Genomic DNA, 17,615 nt, shown 5'->3' on the forward strand with positions numbered 1-17,615 from the left:
GTTTGTTTGTTTGTGTGTGTGAGTAAGACAGGAAACAGAAAGCAGCTGTGAGCTTTAGGAAACAAGGGCAGAACTGTTACAGGAACTGAAGCCCTCACTAATTGTTTCACCGTCTAACGTTAAGTTGGTGCTGACAGTTCCTGGTGTCAGGTTGATGATGACCTTTAGAAACAATCACACAATGAAAACTTGGCAGCGTGGGAGCATCTGAGCGTCTGGCTCTGCTCTGGTTGGGATAAAGTTACAGTTTTTTGCTTCTAATGAATCTTTATTGATTCATGGAATAAAAACACATCTGATTATGCTTCAGGTTTTCATTTGATATTACACTGAAGTGATATAAAAACATATTTTTCTCTACAATCAGGGATTTTTTTAACCGCACAACTCTGCACTGCAACCTTTATGCTTATATCTAAAAATCTGTTTTTAATTTTTTCTGTCGTTTTATATTTTTTATGGTATTTTATTATTATTTTCATCTGCTTTTTAATTGATTTTTAATTGTTTTCTTTTAATAGAAAAAGCTACTACACAACAAAAGTTAAGAGGACAGTTTTCCTAAAACAGAAAGTAAATGATTTTTTTTATTTTTTTTTTTTTTGTACCATCAGCTACGATAAATATAGCTCTGAAGCTAACTTTTAAATAAGTATTGTGACTTTTGTATTTGTGTTGAAGCTTTTGCATTTTTTGTAGTAGCCTGTGCATTTGAGTTGTGGCTTTTGCATTCCTAATTTTGCTTTAACATTTCCGAAGTAATTTTTGCACAAGTTTGCATTTTGTTGTTGTAGCTTTTGCATACATATTTTTGCATTTGTTTTGCAGCTTTTTCATGAGTGATGTAGCTTTTGCATTCCTGTTTTTGCTCTTCCATTTTTTTTTATTTTGCACAAGTGCTTTGTTTTGCATTTTTTGTAGTAGCTTTTTCATAAGTGTTGTGGCTTTTGCATTCATGTTGTTGCTTTTGCATTCCTGCTTTTTGCTCTTGCATTTGTGTAGTATGTTTTTGCATAGGTTTGTATCTTTTTGTAGAAGCTTTTGCATAAGTGTTGTAGCTTTTGCATTTTTTGTAGTATCTTTTGCACTTGAATTCTAGTTTTTGCATTTCTGTTTATGCTATTGCAATCGTGTTTGAACTTTTGCACAAGTGTTTTGGTTTTGCATTTGTTTTGCAGCTTTTTCATAAGTGATGTAGCTTTTGCATTCCTGATTTTGTTCTTGCATTTGTGTTGTACTTTTTGCATAAGTTTGCATTTTTTGTAGAAGCTTTTGCATTCCTGTTTTTGCTCTTCCATTTTTTTTATTTTGCACAAGTGCTTTGTTTTGCATTTTTGTAGTAGCTTTTTCATAAGTGTTGTAGCTTTTGCTTTCATGTTGTAACTTTTGCATTCCTGTTTTTGCTCTTGCATTTGTGTAGAACTATTTGCATACGTTTGCGTTTTTTGTAGTTGCTTTTGCATTTGTTTTGTAGCTTTTGCATTCCTGTTTTTGCTCTTGCATTTGTGTTTGAACTTTTGCATAAGTGTTTTGGTTTTGCATTATTTGTAGTAGCTTTTACATGAGTGTTGTAGCTTTTGCATTCATGCTGTAGCTTTTGCATATCTGTTTTTGCTCTTGCATTTGTGTTAATATGTTTGCCTTGCTGAAACGTGCTGTATAAATAAACTTGCCTTTACATTTGAATCAACACGGTACCGATGCCTGGTACTGAAACATCAGTACTCAACACTACCATGTTTCAGCAGTTTTGTGTGTTTATGTGATAATACACATGTCTATTTCTCATTTTTTTAAACTTGTAATGCTGTGTTCATGTCCAGCATGGAAAATCTCCTACTCTCCCACTCTCTCACAGTCACAAGGATGCGTTTAGGTACCTAAACATGGTACCTTTTGGGGTTAAAGGTTCTGGAAAATAATCAAATTGAGATTCTTTTGGACCAATATTTGGATTGTGATTTACCAAGCAATTTTATTTATAATTTATTTATTTTTCTGTATCCACTTAACAGAAGCAACAATTTATTCAACAGTATGACCAACATGACAAAGGATACTGTCAACAGCAATATATTGCGATACTTTTACCTCTGGTGCAATATCAATATTTCAACTCTTAAAACTGTATCTATGTTGCTCATAGACTGTTAAATAAACATCATCTCAAAGTAAATTTAAAATATTTCATTTCTAAACTTGATGCTGAAGACGTCAAGGTTTTCTCTCTTTTTTGGATTCAGTTTGTTTAAAATCGTTTTTACAGTGTAGTATAGCGCTGAGCTACTTTTTTTTTTCTTTATTTGAATGGGACAATGCATATTAATGAACAGGCAACAATGCTGTAAATATGCCGGATTTAGCTCAAGGCTAATTTCCATCCGCTGTCCCATGGGGTAAAAACATACTACTTTTCTGCAGAAAGTATCAACACATTTAGTTTGATTCAGATCCTCCTTGTTCCACCTAGCATCCCTCAGCCTCATCACATTCGCTTTGCAGGAAGAGCGATTAGGTCAGCCAGCCACTGGTGTCACTGTTACCCAACTACATACCGTCTTTACACCAGAAGAAGTCAGTTTTCAATTCAGCTAAATCGATACAAATCAATGGAACGGCCACAAGATGTCACCAAAATCACTCTGTCTCTTTAACGTCTTTAAAAAATGATGCAAGTGTATCGGATCAAGTCGTATCGTGAGCTGAAAACTGTTTATCGCTACAGCCCTTCACCATTCAGACGGCTCTGTCACAGAACAACCAATCACAGACGACCTTTAATTATTCAAATTAGTGCAGCCTGCATCTTTCCCTCTCGTTGTTTCGACCAGCAACTGTTTTCATTTCTCTCTTAAAGCGACTCATCCCATGTGAACGTGGCAAAACCAAAAACTGCACTTCCCATCCACCAAATTAAAAGCTCATCATAATGAAATCAGGCAGAAAAATCAGTTAAGAGGTGTTGAAGTGCGTACCTGTTCCCGTGCAGACCGCTCTGAAGAGCCCCTCATGCTGGCGTGGGAGGGCGACGGCGACGGAGGGTTGTGGTGGGGGCTGTGGTGCGGATGCTGCAGCTGCTGCTGCTGCTGCTGGTACTTGCTCTTCAGGTGATCCATGAAGGCGTCCCTCTTGCGCTCCATGTCCGCCTTGTGCAGGTTGGTCAGGGCCTCCAGACTCTGGGCGGCGCTGACGCCGTGGCGGTGCTCCGACGTGTGCACCAGGCCCACGTTGGAGAAGCGGCGAGCATTGTTGCCGAGTGTGCGGTACTCCCGTGGATACTCCAAGTCATCAGTTGAGATCATGTGACTGCCACCACGCTCGGGATCTGAAGGGAGGAGGAAGACAGGAAGAAGGGAGGGAAGACGCAGAGTAAGAAAAAGGGAAGGAAGGAAAGGAGGGAAGGAAAGAGTGCAGGAAAGAAGTGGATCACCACCCACACGAGCATGCAGAAAGATTCAAGGTGGAGACGCACAAACACGCAGAGCAAGCACACACAGCGAGAACAAATGGGCAGAAAGAGGAGAGCAGCAAAAATAAGGCAGAGAGGAAAGAGGAGACAGGGAGAGGAGGAGAGAAAGAGAAATGGAATGGGATGTTAAACCATTTGCCACCAGGACGGAGCGGTTCCCTGCAGAATTATTGATTTCAAGTTCTGAAGGGAAGAAAAATGAGGAAAGTGAAATGCTTCTGCTACAGATCAAAGGAAGTGGCTGCGGCTGAATTTTCTTTACTGGATATTCCTTTGTGATATGACTGCTCGTCATCGTAAGTGGCTTTCATTGTTTTCTCAGGAAACAGAGAAAAACAGGATCCGCAGAAATTGGGGTGATTGAAAGTCAAGTGTGAACATGACGTGAAGGCTTCTTTTAAATCTGTCCTTGTTTCACACCAGCTCCTGTCCATCTGACTCCCCCCTCTCCTCCCCCTGACACCGTCTCCCTCTGCCTCACATCTCCTCGCTGTCACCCGTCTGGAGGGTCCAGATTCTGCTGCTGGTTTTAAGCAGGCGCGTCACTCTGACAGTGCCTGGCCTTTTTATCGCAGCTCTAACTGACAGACGACAGGAAGGGGAGGGAGACAGGAGAGACGGTGGCAACATGAAAAAATGAATGAACTGAGAGGATGGTTTAAAGAAAGCAGGTCGCCTTTTGCCGGGTGAGTTACCTTGCTTAGGAAAACAGGCCCTGCCGTTGGCTGGAAGACAAAATATGCCCAGGGTTAATTTATGTGTTTGTGCACAGATGTGCAGGCAAACACAGGAGAACACTGAAACATGAGCATCAGAAAAGAGCCATCGGGACGGGATGCCTCTTTCTCTGAATCACAAGTAGTCAATGCATTATGTATGTCATACCATGTGTTCAAAGGGTTAACGTATGGGGAATGTGTGCTATGCAGACCTACAGTGACTGACAATAACCTGAGAGTGGAGAGATTATTGCACTTCATGCAGAAACCAACAGTGGCAGGAGGTGTCAGACGATTTGAAAAAGCTACAACAAGAATGCAGGAGCAAAAACAGGACAGCAAAATCTGCATCACAACAAAACTTAAGTGGACAGGTTCCTAATATAGTTTTGAAAGTAAATCATTATTATTATTATTATTATTTTTTAACCTTCAGCTATGATAAATATAGCTCCAATGCTAACTTTTAAATTAGTAAATTAGTAGCTTTTGCATTTGTGTTTTGCAACATTTGCATTTGGAATGTAGCTTCTGCATTGATGTTTTTGCTTTTGCAGTCCTGTTTTTGTCCTTGCATTTTGTAGTAGCTTTTGCATCATTGTTGTAGCTTTTGCATTAATGAAGTAGACTTTGCATTTTTGCTGTGGCTCTAGTGTTTGTATTATAGCTTTTGCATTCAGGTATTAAGCGTTTGTAGCCTAGTTTCTGCTCTTGCATTTGTGTAGCTTTTGAGTGCTGTAGCTTTTGCATTTTTTTTGTAGTAGCTTTTGCATTTTTTGTAGTAGCTTTTGCGAAAGTGAGGTAGCTTTTGCATTTTTTTGAGTTGCTTTTGCATTTTTTTGTGGTAGCTTTTGCGAAAGTGAGGTAGGTTTTGCATTTTTTTATAGTAGCTTTTGCATTTTTTGTAGTAGCTTTTGCATAAATGCTAAGCTTTTGCATTTTTTTGAGTTGTTTTTGCATTTTTTTTGTGGTAGCTTTTGCAAAAGTGAGGTAGGTTTTGCATTTTTTCATAGTAGCTTTTGCATTTTTTGTAGTAGCTTTTGCATAAGTGCTAAGCTTTTGCATTTTTTTGAGTTGTTTTTGCATTTTTTTGTGGTAGCTTTTGCAAAAGTGAGGTAGGTTTTGCATTTTTTCATAGTAGCTTTTGCATTTTTTTAGTAGCTTTTGCATAAGTGCTAAGCTTTTGCATTTTTTTGAGTTGTTTTTGCATTTTTTTGTGGTAGCTTTTGCAAAAGTGAGGTAGGTTTTGCATTTTTTCATAGTAGCTTTTGCATAGGTTTTGTAGTAGCTTTTCTATTTGTGTAGGAGCTTCTGTATAAGTGTAGTAGTTTTTGCAATTTTTGTAGAAGTTTTTGAATTTTTTCACAGTAGCTTTTGCATAAATGATGTATCTTTTGCATTTGTATAGTAACTTTTGCATACGTTTTTTTAGCTTTTACATTTTTTGCAGTAGCTTTTGATTTTTTTTTCGTTGTTTTTGCACCAGTTTTGTAGCTTTTGCATTTTTTCATAGTCGTTTTTGCATAAATGTTGTAGTTTTGCATTTGTGAAATAACATTTGGATACATTTTTATAGCTTTTAAATTTTTTGTAGTAGCTTTTGCATTTTTTGTATTATTTTTTGCATCAGTGTTGTAGCTTTTTGCATTTTTTAATAGTAGCTTTTGCATAAGTGTAGTAGCTCTTGCATATATTTAATAGCTTTTGCATAAGTTTTGCAGCTTTTGAATATTTTTGTTGTAGCTTTTGCATTTTCTGTAGTAGCTTTTGCAAAAGTATAGTAGCTTTTCCTTTTTTGCAGCAATTTTTGCATCAGTGTTGTAGCTTTTTGCATTTGTGTAGTAGCTTTTGCGTAATTTTCACATTTTTTTGTTGTAGTTTTTGCATTTTTTTGTCATAGTTTTTACACAAGTGTTGTAGCTTTTGCATTTTTTGAAGTATCTTTTGCATTTGTGTTGTAGCTTTTGCATTGGTGTAGTATCTTTTACACAAGTGCTGAATCTTTTGTATTTGTATTTGAACTTCTCTTTAAGCGTTTTGATTTTGCATTCATGTTGGAGCTTTTTCATTTCTTGTTTTTGCTCTTGCATCCTTGTTGTGGCTTTTGCAAATCGTCTGACACCCACTGGCCACCGTAGAAACGATCTTCGATGAACATTTAATCTGACACATTTGGAGACAGTTTTTCATATTTGATCAGTGGGAACATTTAATCTGTCTGAACCTAAAACTCGAGGCAGGAATCAAAACGTGATCAAGATGAATCAGGAAGAAACCGTTCAACCAAAAGCAGAAAAAGGTGCTGAGGAAAACAGGTTGGTGAAGGGTCCGTCAGCGGTGGAGGGATGAGCTGAGCGAGAGGAGCTCCTCAGGGCAGCAGCAACAAATGGGCTGTTAATGAATGCAGAGAAAATACAGAAAGCCGGCCAGGCTGAGGCCCGACAGAGCCGCGACGCTCGCCAGCAGACGAGCGTTTTCACAGAGGAACACAGAGGAAGTGAGTCCGGGGGCAGGAGGTCTGGGATCAGCTGCAGTCAGAGTCGTCAGAAAGCCATTTCTGTCTCTGTTCATTCTTGGAGAGTTATCACACTCGAGTGTGATGTGCTGTGTCAACACCCTGCCCTTACATCCTCGACATCATGAAGTGCTGATAAACTGAGCCGGGGCGAGGCGAAATGGACTGACCTCCTGGCTAATAGCATTAGCATTGAGCTCTCTGCTGCGCGCTGACGCCGCCGGACATATTCATGTTTGCCCCTCGCAGCCTCCCAGATCTCTGGTTTACACTTCATTAGGCTGGAGCTTATTGTGCATCAGCTAACAAGGACCTGACTCAAGGGCCTCATTACAATAGATGGCAAAGCTGGGCCTATGAACCGTGGCTTATTATTGTGACTGAGCATTCAGAGCGATGGAGAAAAGCTGATGCAGCCTTTTGACAAACATAAAGCTGCAAAAAGAAACCAAACCCCACATCAGAAATGCATCACAATCGTTTAGATATCAGTTAAAGAGAGCTGGAGCAGAAGGTACAACCCTGAACAATGCTGAACAAGGAAACTGCTTGTAGACAAGCGCCAAAAGACACAAACTGTTTGGATCTTTAGTAAAAAAACAGCTTTGGATGAGAGCCCAAAAACTTCCCCAACTGCAGTTTGCAGATGTACTTTTCAAAGCTGAACACAAAAACCTCATCTTGAAAACAGCAGGAGCAAAAGTTGTGTGGGCAGGAGAGTAAGAATAGGAAACAGGAACAGGTTATTCAGCTTTACTTCCGTCATTCACAGCCAATATATTTCTCTGCATAAGCTTGCAGACAATAACCCTGACAGCCAAAACAATCTGTGCGAGCCCACGCAATGCCAGCGCCATTTAAACCTACATAAAAGAGCCTTGATGGGGTGGGTTTCTGGCAAACGCTTTATCGCAAGAAAGCACTGTCTGTCAGCAATCCTGGGTCCACAGCCGGCTGAATTCAGCTACAAAGAGCCAGAGCTTCCAGGGAAAGGTGCAGCAGGTTGGTCCAAGAAATAATAGAGTGCATGAATGACAGCGGCAGCCCACAATCAAACGTGATACGATCTATGAGCCCAGCCAATGAGGCCCGGGCTGCATTGTCAAGATAGAGAGCACAGTCAAGAGCATTAACCTGATGGAATAAAAAGAGGCTCTGCGGCGGGCGCTGCGAGATAAGACAAACAGACAAGGAGAAATCACCTCCACGGAGAAAAAGATACTACAAGGCAGAGCGAACTAACAAAACCAGTACGGCCTGATTCAGCAGTCCACCTCGGTTTGGTCTTCTCGAGGAGACACGTCTGAGTCCATTTGCCTCAGGTGTTACACAGGGGTCTGCAACCTTTACTTTCATAGGAGCCGTTTCCCTTCAGCTCACCTGGATTTAAGTCATTCAGGAGCCACAAAATCTACTTTATCACTATTATAAAAATGATAAAGCTTAAAAATTCTATACGCAGTAAATACCAAGGAAATAATTAGTTTTAAAGTATTCAAATAGAAGTTTATTGAATTCATAAACTTTACATGTGATGTTTCAGTTCTTTATTTTTAATAAATTTTTCAAAATGTTAAAAATATTTTAAATTGAAAAAAATTAAAAACCAACACCTTTAAATGTTATACATTTGCAAAATTTCAAAAATTTGCGAAAAAATTAAATTAATTTGCAAATTTCAAAATATTGGAAAATTTTCAAAAATAATTGCCTAAATTTCACATTTTTTGGCATTTCTATAATGTACAATTTTTTCATAAAATTTTGAAAATACTTAAAAAAAATCTTCAAATATTAAATTTTTTTTAAAAAAAATAAAAAAGCAGAAATTTTGGGAAAAAAGCTCAAATTTCACAATTTTTTGTCATGCCTTTAATATGCAACCATTTTATGTAATGTAAAATATTGGCAAATACTTAGAAGATTTTCAAATACCGGAAAATTTTCAAAAATAGTTTAAAAAAATGAAATAAAAAAAAAAACCCACTTAAATTTCACATTTATTTGAAATTTTTAGAATATGATTTTATAATTTTTCTTAAAAATTTGCAAATACTTCAAAGATTTGTAAATATTGAAAAAAAAAATTAAAACTAATTAAAAGAACTGAAATTGATGAAAAGCAAAAAATTTCACAATTTTTTTGAATTTTCTATGATATGCAACTATTTTATAAAATCAAAAATAATTAAAATACTTTAAAGATTTGTAAATATTGGAAAAAAATAAAAAATGATTAAAAGAACTGGAAAAAAAACTTAATAAAAAAATGCTAAAATTTCACAATTACTGAAATTTCTATGATATGCAACTATTTTATAAAATTTAAAAAAATGCAAATATGTCAATGATGCCAAAATTTCAAAATTTGCAGGCCTTACATTTTTTTGAAATTTCAAAATAAATCAACATTTTTGAGAGAATACTTGAATTTGATAACACATAGTGATAAAATTGCTCATCTCATCTTTTTTTTGTTATCTGTGAATATCTTGCCACATATCAAGCATGTATATTAAGCCGACACGTTGTCAGTTAAATGAACATGGAGGAGCTGTAGGAGGTGAAGTAGAGCGGTGGCAGGCTTTATTGACAGATGGGATGAAGATTTAGTTCAACTAAATGTTAACGCAGGATTTTATTTAGTGTCAGTGTCTTTAATCATCAACACCCTCTGGAAGAAAAATAACAATTCTTAAATTCAATAAAATTTTAAAGCTACAAGGAGCAGACCCATGGTGTAACAGATCAACAAAACATCAGGAGACGCTCACTGCACCACAGATTGAACAGATCTAGCACAAAGTCGAGGAAAGCGTGGTGTGCAGTGTGAATAAAAACATATTGTTCCTTCAATTACTCGGACCTGTTGTGCATTTCAACGAGCAATATTCTCAACTTCTTACTTTCTGAGTCACCGCTCTCCGCTGCCTTCTGCAGGTTATTTTTCGCAGGGAAATTCAGCCCGTGACATGAAGCATTCGCCAACCCACCCACAGCAACAACAACTATAAACACACGAAAACAATAATATCCTGAACCACCTCAGCCAAATCCTCAGACACATTCTCCTGAATATGTTTTTATTTTCCTGGACTCAGCGTATGCATGAACGTACAGTTTGTTCCAGAGACTCATGAGGGGATGAGGGAAGCAGGTTTAATTTGCTTTGGTGCATGCAGCTGTATGTTTAAGGCATGCTTAACAAGTGGGTCAGGGAGGGAAACCTGCAGACTGCAGGAATACAGTAAGACTTTAGCTCTGTCTCTTGTAAGGCGTGATGCCACCAACCCAAAACCTCCAGGATTAGACTATAAACGTGCATAATTCACATGTAACTGAAAAAGAAAAAAGTCCAGAGAGACTTCTGAGTCTTGTAGTTATCAGAGCTTAAAGGTAGGGTCTGAAGGGTTTTCTTTAAAAAAATAAAATGTGATTTTTTACAGGAATATTCCTGCTCAATCGTCTGTGTGTGTTAGTATCTGTGTCTGCTTCAACCCCCTCCTCTACCTGGATGTTTTGGTTGTGTCAGGCAGAGAGTAAGCGTAGTTACATCAGCCAATCACAGAGCACCCAGTGCGTAAGCGACTTTGCGTGTTGATTAGCAAGTGGAAGAAGCTAATCAGAGCCGCTACGATAGCGGACATAACACGTAGAAAGAAAAACAACCAACAAAACTCTAAACAGATGAAGCTTTTTCCCAAACAAGGGTGAAACTTGGCTCCACTTTCATTCACTTTCAGGAACTTGGAGAGCAGCACAAGACGTAGAGCGACATAAGTTAGCTTTCTGCTAACCAGGTATGTGTCAGATATGCGTGACAAGCTTCTGCTAACGTACAAAGTTTGAGTGTTGTGTTTGCTAGCAAGTAACGAAAACTCCTGCAGACCCACAAAACAGCTTCCTGTGAAGTAAAACCAGATGATTTTCATTTCCTGACAGTCTCTGAAAGCTTTGAGGATGTGAAATGTTCAGTTCTGTTGTGCACAATCAGCACTTACAGAACTTCTTTTAAATACTGTCTGTCTCACCTTTACAAACCCAAGGTCTCCTCTAGCTGTGAATCACCTCGACTGACTCAGAAACATCCAGCAGAGAAAAAAAAATGAGGAGGTAATGTGGAAAATGAAGCCAGGTCAAAGATGTGTCAAATGAAAGGATGTAGATGATTATATCTGCTTGATTTGATTTGATGTGATGAAGCTAGCGGTCGTTATTCCTCTGCTAAGACTGTTCTTTTATTCATCCATGTTTGCTTCCTCTGATCGTACAGTGTCCTCCCTGGAAGGTCTGTGGTTATGCAGATGGTTCGGGGAGGCAGAGTGAGCTCTTCCCTCTGATACACAGCCTAATTTACTGCGAGCATGGCAGGGCTCCTGGTGGAATACTGGCTGTGACAGCAGAGGGCAGTTAGACCAGCTGAATATTAACCAGAGCGAGAGAAAAGGGAAGAAGGGGAATGGAGGAGAGACGGGTGAAGGCGGTGGGGATTAGTTTGCTCTGGCTAAATTTAAACTTTGGAATAAACACAAAGAAAAGAGGATTCAGCCAAAAGACTGTGGTTAACATTTTGAAGATGCTACGAGGAGGATCTGTTTTAATTAAACTGCCTCACCACCTGCTGGCCCGGAGTCATACGCACACTGTCGTAAATGACTTTAAGCAAGGGGTGTGTTTGTTTAGGAACAAATGTTCTTCATTTAAGTCAGAGCTAACGTAACCTGGCTCTTCATTTTATTGATAGACTCTCAAGTTTGAACAGACCACTGCAGAATAACAGCTGACTGTGAGTTGGAGTCAACATTGGCACAAACAGTTTTTTTAACCTTTAGCTTGTGTTTTAGCCTCAAGCCCATGTTTGAGCCTTTAGCTTGTGTTTTAGCAGTAGCCTGTTTTTCAGCCTTTAACCAGTGTTTTAGCCTGTAGCACATGTTTGATAATTAGCCCTTAGCTTCATTTTTAACTTTTAGCACATCTAAGCATTAAGCCCGTGTTTTAGCTTTTAGCCCATGTACTATCCTTTAGACTGTGTTTTAGCCTTTACCCATGGTTTAGCATTTAGCCCCTATTCCAGCCTTTAGTTTGTGTGTTAGCATTTAGCCCGTGTTTTAGCCTCAAGCCCATGTTTGAGCCTTTAGCTCATGTTTTGGTACTTAGCCTGTGTTTCAGCCTTCAACCAGTGTTTTAGCCTGTAGCACATGTTTGATGATTAGCCCTTAGCTTCATTTTAACTTAAAGCATATTTAAGCATTAAGCCCATGTTTTAGCTTTTAGCCCCTGTACTAGTTTTTGGCTTGTGTTTTAGCATTTAGCCTGTATTCTAGCCTTTAGTTTGTGCTTTAGCTTTAAGCTCCAGTTTTAGCTTTAAGCACACTTTTAGCATTTAGCCCGTGTTTTAGCATTTAGCTCGTGTTTTAGTCTCAAGCCCATGTTTGAGCCTTTAGCGCATGTTCTAGCACGTAGCCTGTTGGCTTCATTTTAACTTTTAGCCTATATTCTAGCCTATAGTTCGTGTTTTAGCTTTTAGCTCGTGTTTTGGCTTTTAGCACAATTTTAGCACTTAGCTTGTGTTGCAGCTTTCAGAGCTTGTTTTAGCTTGCAGCATGCATTTTAGCCTTTGGCTTCTGTTTTAGCATTTAGCTTATGTTTTAGTCTTTGGCTTGTGTGTTAGCCATTAGCTTGTGCTCTATCATGCTCCTGCTTTTCTTATTTTTTCTGCTCTTCTGTCCTTTTCCTGACAGTTGAGGCTGTGTTATGCTTTCCATGCAAATGTGACGTGCAAAAATGAGACATACAAGATCCGCAAAAGAGAATGCGTGAGGCTTTCATGCTTTTTAACCAAGCAGCAAACTCTGGTCTGAGAATATGAGACAGCGTTGAAGTGCTAATATCTGCTGTTTCTCGAGTGTCTGGTACAGGAAGTCAGATACACACCAAGCCAAAAAAAGCTGTTTTCAAAGCAGGAATTAACCTATTTACAGCCTGGTTCAAAAAACGTCTCCTATCTGAGTGGATAATTTCACTATCAGCAAGAACTGTGCGGAGAGTGACTTTTTTTCTAACTCGGCCGTTCAGAGGATATTAAGATCATAAGCTCGCCCAATCAAAGGCACAGCTCAGGGTCACATGACCGACAGTCACCCTATAGCTGTACGCGAAGCCCTTTGCCACTACCAATATGGCTGCGATAGCCGATCTGCTTCATTTTCTGTTTCAGAAACAGACGTACGTCTACCAGAGTACTAAACAAAAGTGGAAGAAGTTTGCTTTTCTTTACAACATATTTACATATCTGTCTGGAGATTTAACCAGTTTTTTCACGTCATGAATTATTTCCCACTCGGTTATCATGGTGATCTTTGCATGAAGAGTCATACAGATGCCTGAAATTCTGCACTTTGGCCACTAGGGGATCTTGTTCTTCTCCCATCTTGTCCACGCATCTCTGTCCATCAGGTTAGAAATTTTCAAGTGTGCATAGGTGGGAAAATAACATCATTTGTTTGCACAAAGCCGCTCAGACCCCACGGATGCATCAAGCATAAATCAGCCTTTAGGCTCCAGTGTCCACCACCACTACAAAATTAATCACGGAGATTGTTTTCAGCAGAGACAAACACAGATCTTTCTTCTCTCTGCTAAACTTCGTCTGCTGGGTTGGCGTTGTCATAGAGACTCAGTCGTGCTGTAAATGAATCCAGTGACTTTAAAAGAGTAAGATCTCTCAGAAACTCCTCACAGCCTCTTCAAAGAATGTCACAAACAGCCGGTAACAGGTGAACACACCTGAACCAGCTCTCTCACAGAAAATGATGCCAGTGACTGACGCCAACACACAGACCTTGAAATTCTCCAGCACAGACGTTTGATTCTGATGAACAGCGAGCAGAAAAGACGCTCGACACTTGAAATCAAACTTTTGTTTCCATCCCTCTCACCCGGCTCTCTCGGCGCTCTCGCTGCTTGTGCTGCTCTTTACTTAAAAATGAAGAGGCTCTCCACACAGACACATCACCCAGTGGGCATGTGCACTTCACTTCTTTCTTTTTTTTTTTTTTTTAATCTCCATTAAGGTAATCTCTGAAAGCTCCCAGCCACCGCTGTGCCAAGATTGAAGAGTTAAAAGGGTTGAAATCGACGTCTGGGTGCTGAGAGCTGGCCGTCAAGAGAAGGTCAACCAGCGTGTGCGTTGTGCTGGACGAAGCTGGGACAATTAACGACGACTAATCAGCTCCTCACAGGGACAGAGACACAGTAAGAAGAGACGCTCCCATCCTTCCACCTTTGCTCTTCTCTGCCACATGCAAACTTGGTTTCCCCTGGCAACGGTTGAGGAAACTGTCGAGGCATTTAAGTCGAATCTGCAGCAGCATTATGGATCCAGCTATTAACACAAAATTGCAGATAATCAGAGCGTGCTTCAGCTCCACGGCTGGAAACTAGGAATGTGGGAGTATCGAACGGGAGGATGAACGCAGGAGGCCGTGTGTGAGTGACGCAGCAGAAAGCTCCTCTTTGTTCCACCTGTCATGCGACTAAAAGCCGTGTGGTTGTTTTTAGACGACAGGTGAAGGAGCCTCTTAATTACAGCGTGTTGTCAACACGTTTCTGCAGGTGGGTGTGAGAAACACGACATCCGAGCCACACCTCAGCGCTGCTCACTCTGAGTAAGATGGCGTCTGGAGGAAGAGGCGGTAAAGGATGGTAGATCATAGAGAGTGAGATGTTTGAGGAGTGTGTCGACTCCACGCCCGCCTGCGTGCGGAGTGGCTTCAAAGAGCTGCACCTCCTCTGACTGGGGCGCGCGGACCTCTGATCTCCACAGGGCGCAGCGCCGGCTGGTAGTCGCAGGTGCAGGCTGCAGCAGTCAGAGACCTTAACGGCGCAGCAGGAAGGGATGCGGAGCAGCATTAATCACCCTTCAGAAAAAGAAACACACCAAAGCGGCGTTTCTACGGATCATTTATAACAAACAACTTGTGTTTTCATTTCGTGAAGTTTCATCACGTTAAAGATTTGTGTGTGCGACACAAACACACTCAGAAACAGAAGTTTAAAGATGAGCCACGAAGCAGGATAGTGAAGAGCTTCACTTCCTCTTTAAGTTTAGCAGCTCGTATGGAGCAGATGTTGCAGAGAGTAAAGCTCGTCATCTTCATCAGCGCTCACAGCCTGAAGCCTGAGTCATCATCGGCGTTACATCCACGCTCTTTTGAACAATGCACACGTTTATTTACAGACAGCCGGTTGTCGTGTGTCAGCATCCTCCACACTGACTCTATATGGATGAACAGCGTCGCTTCGTTTCAGCACGATGTGACTCACTGTTATGACTAACTCAAGCTGTTTCTGTTCAAACTCAATAGATTGACCAATGCTCTCTCTGGAATAACATGTGAGGTGGGTGTATGACCAGCAGGGGGAGCTGTGGATCTCTTGGCTTCACTTTGATGCTCACTGACAACATTCATTTTGCTAAGGACCAATTTACGGCTGCATTTTGGCAGCAGAGGTGCTGTAGAGTATAATAGTTTGTCAAGTGATGTGAGGAAGTTAACCACCAAAAGACACATTTTTTAGCTAAATAACACCAAATTTCAAGAGTGGTAAACGACTCACAGGTTTATTAAAAATCAGTGAGTGAATGGAAAACACCATCAAGAGGACAGACATTCAGAGGAGAAATCCAGCGCGTTGGATTAGTTAACCCTCTACTGGCTGAATTCATTTACAATAATTCAAAATAAATAAAAATAAAAATAAAAAAACTTTTAGTGTGTTTTTGTGTTCTTACAGATGCTAAATTGCGTGGAGATTGTAAGATTTGGATATGCCACATACAGCAGTTGTAAATGAGTTATATTACATAAATATAAAGTCATAATTTTTAATAATTTAATTGATAATTAATAATAATTATTTTAGTATATAACTATTATATATAATCCTATAGTTATTCCAACAAGTGAAAGAAAAACTCTTTGCTGTAAAACAGTGATGTACTTCCTGTGAATTTTTATTTATTTATTTTTTTTTTATGACAAAAAAGCTCAAAGCAGTTTTTTAATGAAAGACGCAAAACACAGCGCTGTACTGTTTGTGTTTGGTGTGAAATATTCTTTTTAACATCTGCTGGAAATGTGCTAGCTTCATGCTACTGTTAGCAGAAAATTTCACAGTGCATGGGGTGGGCTATAACTTGTGGACATAAAACCCATTGAGCATATTTTTCCAAATACTGTCTTCTTTGGCCCGTGTCCTTCAACCATGATGCTGTGATCTGTGTCGTTATCCTGGTTTGAGGGAGACTCTTAGTTTTTGGGAGGTAAAACTGAATCTTGTGTACCCCCTGGAGCGCCCTCCCGTACCCCCGGGTACACCTGTAGCTTTGGTAAAAGTTGACTCCACAGTGTAGGATCATTTTTAGCAACTGACCACAGAACAACCAGAGATTCCTGCCCTGCTTAAAGCTTTAATTTCATGTTCAGTGAGCGCCGACTCGTCTTGAAAGGAGCTAAACACGGCTTCTGTTGCTAAAATGCATGCACATCTTTTTGATTACGTCAAATGTGAATTAGTGTCTACAGTCTTTAGTCTACCATCGACACTAACATGCACTCAGAGCTTTGCAGAAATAGAGCTTCATGGTAACTTACACACTTGTCTTGCATATGTAAATCCTGACACACCGTCCATAATATTCAGTTTTTTAATCTGATATCAGAATCATGCGAAAGCATATTGCATTCATTTGAAAAAAAAAAAAAAACTCAGGTTTTTCAGAGTAATTTATTCTTCAGTTTGTTTTTTGTGGTAATTAATTTTGTTTTTCTGATTAATATTTTTTATTGGATTGTTTTTTGTTATAATTATTTCTGTTTTTATGAGTATTTTTTGTGGTAATTAATTTGTTTTTCTTATTAATATTTTTTTATTGGTTTGTTTTTTGTTATAATTATTTCTGTTTTTATGAGTAATTTTTTTAATATTTCAGATTACTTTTTTCCTGTTTTTAGGAGAAATTTTCTCCTGAAGTATCGACATCTTTTTTTTTTTTTTTTTTTTTGAGTTTAGAGCACAAATACAGAAGCGTATTGCATTCACTTGAAGAAAAAAACAACAACTCAGGTTTTTCAGAGTAATTTATTCTTCGTTAAAAACACAAGTTGTTTTTTTTTTCTTCAAGTGAATGCAATATGCTTCCGTAGAATCAATACTCTCCACATAAATAAATAAAGTACGATAAGTTCAACTTCACCCCGCACCGCTGTCGTTCTGCTCTAAGATCCTGAATTCACGGTGCGATGAATCACCCCTGAAGAAAGAGGCAGAGGCCTGTGACTCTGCAGACCACACCTTGTTCAAAGTGTGTCGGTGAAAACAGCGTCTCATCCATCAAATAAAAGCAGCTTTACAGCCAAAACAAACAGCAACCTGTGTGCACAAAAAGCTGCAGAGACATTTATCAGTGACTGTAAACCCATCCTGCAGCTGCAAAGATGGAGGCGCTCCTTCAGTCTGAGGAGGTGCCCAGTGAGCTTTCATGCTAATCTCAGTGGATTCATCAGAGCAGCGCGATGCAGCTCGCCGCTGAGCCGCAGAGCCCAACGATGAAAGCATCAACAAAACAAAGCAGAACTGACTGATTCTGCAGCGGGGAGCACCGTCACCTGTGGTACCATCCAAGCGTTTGCTTTGAACCTGGAAAAACGAGCACATCGGGCTCAGACGAGCACTGGCTGCTTCACACGATGGAGTTTCTGTAAATATTATGGCTTCATTCTGTTTGTTATGAGCTTTTTTAAACACAGTTTCCTCCTCCAGAGAAGCTCTCCAGACTCTTTATCAGAAATATAATTTTACTCCAAGCAAACAGAGGCATAAAAATGCCTGGGAAGCATATTGGTATTTC

At 39.5% G+C, this 17,615-nt stretch overlaps 1 protein-coding gene across 8 annotated transcripts in view; it reads right to left on the bottom strand.

Annotated features, from left to right (window-relative positions):
* Positions 1 to 17,615, bottom strand: part of srcin1a (SRC kinase signaling inhibitor 1a) — a 153,043-nt gene that overhangs the window by 60,458 nt on the left and 74,970 nt on the right. For 7 of the 8 annotated variants that reach the window (XM_074696009.1, XM_074696004.1, XM_074696010.1 and 4 more), the window contains exons 2-3: positions 4,165 to 4,194; positions 2,976 to 3,325 (exon numbers count right to left, since the gene is read on the bottom strand). In XM_074696009.1, the coding sequence (XP_074552110.1) occupies positions 2,976 to 3,325; positions 4,165 to 4,194 (380 nt within the window). The remainder of the gene's footprint in view (positions 1 to 2,975; positions 3,326 to 4,164; positions 4,195 to 17,615) is intronic. The other variant, XM_074696007.1, reaches the window with a different exon arrangement.

Source organism: Halichoeres trimaculatus, unplaced genomic scaffold, assembly GCF_033239565.1.
Source record: "Halichoeres trimaculatus isolate MK-OKI-2021-1 unplaced genomic scaffold, fHalTri1.1 fHalTri1_scaffold_20, whole genome shotgun sequence".
Classification (NCBI taxonomy): Eukaryota; Metazoa; Chordata; class Actinopteri; order Labriformes; family Labridae; genus Halichoeres; species Halichoeres trimaculatus.